The following is a 6,000-nucleotide window of genomic DNA, read 5'->3' on the forward strand; positions in this document are numbered from 1 at the left end:
TGGACAGCATAAATATAGCCCTTGATCATCCTTCTTAGAAGCATCAGTGTCTTCCTAGGAACTTAAGGCGTTGCAAAGAGGGACATTTCCACTCCCACCCATTTCAAAGCACAGCCAAAGACAGATATTCATAAATGTGTATCAAGGCCTAAGGAACATAGCGCAATCAGATTTATGGTTAGATCAAGACCCCAAAGGAAAAATCATCCAAAATAATATTTATGAAGTAATTTTTAATATGCAAAATGATTTACTGTTGTATAACTTCTTAAAACAAGACCAATGAGTAGATGAAGAGAATCCCTATTGTAGAAACAGAAAACTAAAACATGAGTAGGTCAGCTCAGTCTGAGTTCATCTCTCTTCCCTTCCCCCCCTCCCCACTTTCTCTCTTTCTGTAGATCAACAGTGTGGTGGAGAACTTGGAGACTATACGGGATACATTGAATCCCCCAACTATCCAGGAGATTACCCATCCAATGTTGAATGCACTTGGAATATAAGCCCACCCCCAAAGAGACGGATCCTGATTGTAGTCCCAGAGATCTTTCTCCCGATTGAAGATGAGTGTGGCGATGTTTTAGTAATGAGAAAAAGTGGTAAGCTTTGTCCCTAGTAAAGCCAGAAAACTATCTCAGAAGACACTGAATAATTTATCTGACTCAGACGTGATGTTTATTTATGTAAAACTTCATAGTGTTGACTTAGCTCTTATCATTTAGAAAATATATCTGCAAGGAGAACTGACCCTAAATTCAATATTTGACAAAGGTTTTGTCACATTTTCTATGTAACACTTTTAATAGTGTCTAAATGGCTGGTGTTGGATAAGGACAATGTTTTCTGCAGAATTGCAACCTGTATATAATCACTTCTGGACCTTTTTTTGTTTTCTACTGTCCAATTTATTTCTACCTCCAAACATTAAATGAAATTATTTAATATTACTCAAAGCATAGACTAGTCCAGGGGTAGTCAACCTCAGCTCTTTTATGACTCATGGACTTCAAGTCCCAGAATTCCTGAGTCAGCTGACTCAGGAATTCTGGGACTTGAAGTCCATGAGTCATAAAAGAGCCAAGGTTGCCTACCCCTGGACTAGTAGTATAATCCAAACAAGACTTACCAATGATTCCCGAACTTCTGCCAATGAAAGTTAGTTTAATTAGATCAGCTGCGAGATAGTGGGATATAGTTTGAATTATGGTCTTAACTCAGTGACAGAATATAAGCTTTACATAAGGAAGGTTCAGTGTTCAGTCCCCAGAAAAACATGGGCTCAGGATAGTTAGGAAAAAATTCTCTCTGAAAGACTACATAGAAAGGTAGATCTTGCTAATCTTAAGAGAGAGAATGCTAAATGTAGCACTTCACATATCTTGAAAATTAAAATTTATTTTGACAAAAATCTGTATGTTTTTTTTTTTATGTTTAAGCTTCACCTACATCAATTACTACCTACGAAACCTGCCAAACCTATGAGAGACCCATAGCATTCACCTCCCGGTCACGGAAGTTGTGGATTCATTTCAAATCAAATGAAGGCAACAGTGACAAAGGATTTCAAGTCCCCTATGTAACATACGATGGTAATATTTATGCCAGTATTGTTCTAATATATAGTAGGTGAATGCACAAATACTCCAAAATAAATTATGTTAATAGAGAAAGAGGGATATAAAATTTCCTGGTCTCTCCTTTTCCTTCAGTATTTTTAGAATCAGTAATGGTAATGATTTTCCATACAGGAATATATCATTACTATGTACAAATTATTTTACTTAAATACCCAGAAAGTATTTTTTTAATAGCTAAAAGCATATTTGGGTCCCTTGCTTTTTTTATTGCTTTACTGATGAAGGTCAATCACACATTTTTACAAACCATTTTTTGTATGAAATGTTTAACCATGCTTAAAACTCAAAAAAGACCTATCATATTTCTACTTAGAAAGGAGATGCCTTTGTACTAACTCATGTTTTTGAATTAAATACAGTCATATTTATTCATTTTAAGCATTGAGAAGAAATGTAAAATTTTCCTTTCCTCTTCAACATGCTCCAAAGTCAAAAGGTTTTTGGAATTCTCTCTTCATTTTTGCCTTCTCACAACACAGCATCAACAGAATTTGATTAAGCGAAATATTAATTTTATATCAATTTGCAATTAACATTTGAAGCTGACTTGCAAATCCCAATTGATGACAATCTCAGCTGGGTTAAACTTCAATAAATAAAGCACTAGCTATTATTAACAACAAATGGAAAAGGGGTTTTTTTTGTCAAACAGGTTTAATCTATAAACTTGATTTCGTACAGAATCTGTGCACAGTGTCTGGCTATCTATAGTCTATCCATCCAACATCCCTCCTTCTATTCCCTGTCATCTTTACATTCTCACTGGAAAAAACATAATAATATAAAAAGAAAATATGCTATAATTTCTTTTGAGCCTCCGTTATACAATTGGTCTAGTGTTTTTCATGGTCAGAAATAAGAACAGAGATATCTATATCTGCCCTTTTGGGGGGGGGTGAGAGGGGTTTGTTGTTTTTTTTGTTTGTTTGTTTTTTGTTTTTGTGAGTAATGAAAGAAATTTACCTCAAGTTGGTCAAAACCTGTGTAAACCCACCAGTCAGCATTCAAAGAATCAGGCTACTTTAGGCTCTGGTCTAGAAACCAGGAGACTGTGAACTCTAGGCCTCCCTTAGACATGAAACCTAGCTGGGATAAAAAAAATGGGATAAAAATCTAAAAATAATTCAGAGAAAGAGAGAGCCCTCCAGGAGACATCTTTGAGAAACATCCCAAGATTTCTTGAGATCAGAAACAAAAAGGGATTTCTACCAGTTTCTCTTCTATCTCTGTATCCTGTAGTTCCTGGGAAGTTGTCCTAAAAAGACTGCACCTTGACGCCAAGATGGTGAGAGAGAGAGAGAGAGATGGCATATAAATTTAATAAATAAAATAGGATTTAAATAAAAACAAAAACAAAGAGCCTATGTTCAAATCCAAGATTACTTCAAAAGGTGTGGCTAATCTGCCTGGTCATTGTTGTCAGGAAAAAAAAAGAATCATTGACTCGGTCCTTTTGCCATTCACTTTTCAGAGGACTATCAGCAGTTAATAGAAGACATTGTTCGTGATGGGCGTTTATATGCTTCAGAAAACCACCAAGAAATTTTAAAAGTAAGCTTTCCATATTTAGTCTTTCCTAGTGGCTTTTATTTAAGAGGTTGCAGAGTGCTTCTTAAAATTGGGAGACTGAAAACCGGAACTCCGTTCTAAGGGGAAGGACATCTTACCCCCCCATGGTGGCGAACCTATGGCACGCGTGCCGCAGGCGGCACGCAGAACCCTCTCTGTGGGCACACACACCCTCGCCCCAGTCCTAGGCCTTCAGCTGGGTTTTATAGAACCTTTTCGCTTTAGGCCTCCGCCGCTGTGGGGGGGGGAAAAAGGTTCAATAAATTTCAACTTCTCAAGGGGGGGAAAAAGATCTCGCAAAGTTGGAATTGGTTGATTGAGCTTTTTAATCCCAGCCAGTCTGTTGTTACCACCACACCCACGCCCACCAAATGGGCCACACCCACCCAATGGGCCACGCCCACCCAGCGCCCAATGATACATAAGTGGGTTTTGGGTTGCAGTTTGGGCACTCAGTCTCTAAAAGGTTTGCCATCACTGTCTTACCCAAGGAGGGAAGCAGGATAGGATGGCCAAACGGGAGGGCAGGAGGGCCACTGCAAAATTATGTGCTTTTGCTTCTTCTCTCTCCCGCAGGACAAGAAATTGATTAAAGCCCTTTTTGATGTATTGGCACATCCTCAAAACTATTTCAAGTACACAGCACAAGAATCAAAGGAGATGTTTCCAAGATCATTTATAAAGCTACTGCGATCAAAAGTTTCCAGATTTCTACGACCATACAAGTAGCTTCTAGCGCTTTTCGGGGGGGGGGGTGTTTTGTTTTTGGTTCTTTTGCATCCCTGTCAAATATTGTATTGGGTTTGACTGTAGAAACATTTTTGCTGATTTTAAGATGTCTTGCCCATCTTTATCTTAAATTGTATATTGAAGAATAACTATAATGTTTTATAATCTCCAATATTTGATGGGATTTTTTTTTCACTTCAAAGAAAAGTAACTTGGAATTCCAGAGTACATCCAATTGATGATCCATATTTTGGCTACACAACTTTATTTTCAGCTTATCACAGAGAAGCATTTGTTTTAGAAAAGGAACCTTGTTTATCTTTCACATAAAGAAGAAACCTGTTCATCTTGTTGAAGAAACTACCTGCAAAGAAGAATTATTGATAGAAAAAGTATGTAGTATAAATACTACTTGGATTTTGAATTGCACTTGAACTTTATATGTGAAATTTGGGGAAGGGGAATCTAAACTTCATTGTTTCCTATTGGTGGTTTTATGGAGACTTTTTTTTTATAAACCAAAAAGAAGGTGAGGATAAAAATAGTTGTCTTAATTTTTGTTTAATGGGTTAGGCAAGGATAATCCTACAATTCATAGATTTCTTGTCCCTGATGTACAAATTTTAAAACTGTTCTGAAAATGGAATGCAATGATGGAATTAGACACAGAATTGGTTTCTCTGCTAAATTTTATACCAAGAAGGAAGAGTCTTAAGGGGGGAGCTAGTAGCTAGTTTTCTTGCTCTTTATGGAATATCTAAATATGTACAAAATCTAACAGACAACAGAAATATCATTCATATAATGTTTCTCACAGGAATAAACCACAGATCCTGCTGATGCTTGGTACTAGGTGTGATGAAGTGGGGAGAGAGATTCATGTGCAGTGCATTTTTATCATCGTCCACATTCTGGGCTATCCATGGACCAATCAATCTCTCTCTCTCTTACTCACCCACTCATCTCATCTAAAGCTTGAGAGACTGGTTGCAAAAATTTTTAGACCTAGGGAAAGATAAATTATTTTGTCCTTTCATGTGTACATTCATTGTGCATTCATTGGTTGATGGCTAATAATCCTTGCTCAATTTGATCTGCTCATCATAATTACTTTATTATGAATCCCATTGAATTTTGGAGGAGAAATACATTATTGTGCTCTACTTCTTGACATCAGAGCTGACTTCAATATCTGCTGTTGTTGGCATGGGAAACTCCAAGAGTGAGCAGGGAGTTAATAAATAAATCCATGAAGTTAGTTTAAGAAGGTGAGCACATTCGAGAAAAACTTTAACCTCTGTACAGTAAGTTATTTGTTCCCAAAAACCTCTCCAGGCTTTTTGCAATACTGATCAAATACAACATTTTATTTCTCATCCTCTGCATGTCATCCACTTTGAAGAACTTCCAACTTTATTTTCTCAAAACTCCTTGGTAGTAGGTTAAGTTGATAGTTAACATGCCCAGCTTAATAATGTAGCAAATGTGGCAGAATAGCTAAATAGCACTCTAATGCCAAGTAAAGATCAAATGCAAATACTGTCTGGAGAAAACCAGTGCTCAAGTGTGATAAAGAAAGAAACAATTGTTATTCCAATTTGGGTTACTTCAAATGACATATACTTGTTTCAAACTAAATTGCACATCTGTACAGTGGTTTAGGACGCTGAGCTTGTCGATCAGAAGGTCGGCAGTTTGGCGGGTCGAATCCTGAGTGCTGCGTAACAGAGTGAGCGCCTGTTACTCGTCCCAGCTTCTGCCAACCTAGCAGTTCGAAAGCATGTAAAAATGCAAGTAGAAAAATAGGGACCACTACGGTGGGAAGGTAACAGCGTTCCGTGCACCTTTGGCGTCTAGTCATGCCGGCCACATGACCACGGAGACGTCCTCGGACAAGCGCTGGCTCTTCGGCTTTGAAACGGAGATGAGCACCGGCCCCTAGAGTTGGAAACGACTAGCACGCATGTGCGGAGGAACCTTTACCTTTACATCTTTTTAATTTCATGTAAACCTAAGTGAGTTCTGAGGATACGAATACTAATGACTGATAGTGGTGCCCCTAAGA

General features: G+C 37.8%; 1 protein-coding gene across 1 annotated transcript in view; it reads left to right on the top strand.

Moving 5' to 3' along the window:
* SCUBE1 (signal peptide, CUB domain and EGF like domain containing 1) overlaps positions 1-5,793 on the top strand; it is a 234,118-nt gene extending 228,325 nt beyond the window's left edge. Inside the window, exons 19-22 of the mRNA XM_081331381.1 lie at positions 402-599; positions 1,437-1,589; positions 3,109-3,188; positions 3,783-5,793. Of these exons, the coding sequence (XP_081187507.1) occupies positions 402-599; positions 1,437-1,589; positions 3,109-3,188; positions 3,783-3,935 (584 nt within the window). The 3' untranslated portion in view covers positions 3,936-5,793. The remainder of the gene's footprint in view (positions 1-401; positions 600-1,436; positions 1,590-3,108; positions 3,189-3,782) is intronic.
* Positions 5,794-6,000: the final 207 nt, after the last annotated feature.

This window comes from Vipera berus (assembly GCF_964194415.1).
Source record: "Vipera berus genome assembly, chromosome: 6".
Taxonomy (NCBI): Eukaryota; Metazoa; Chordata; class Lepidosauria; order Squamata; family Viperidae; genus Vipera; species Vipera berus.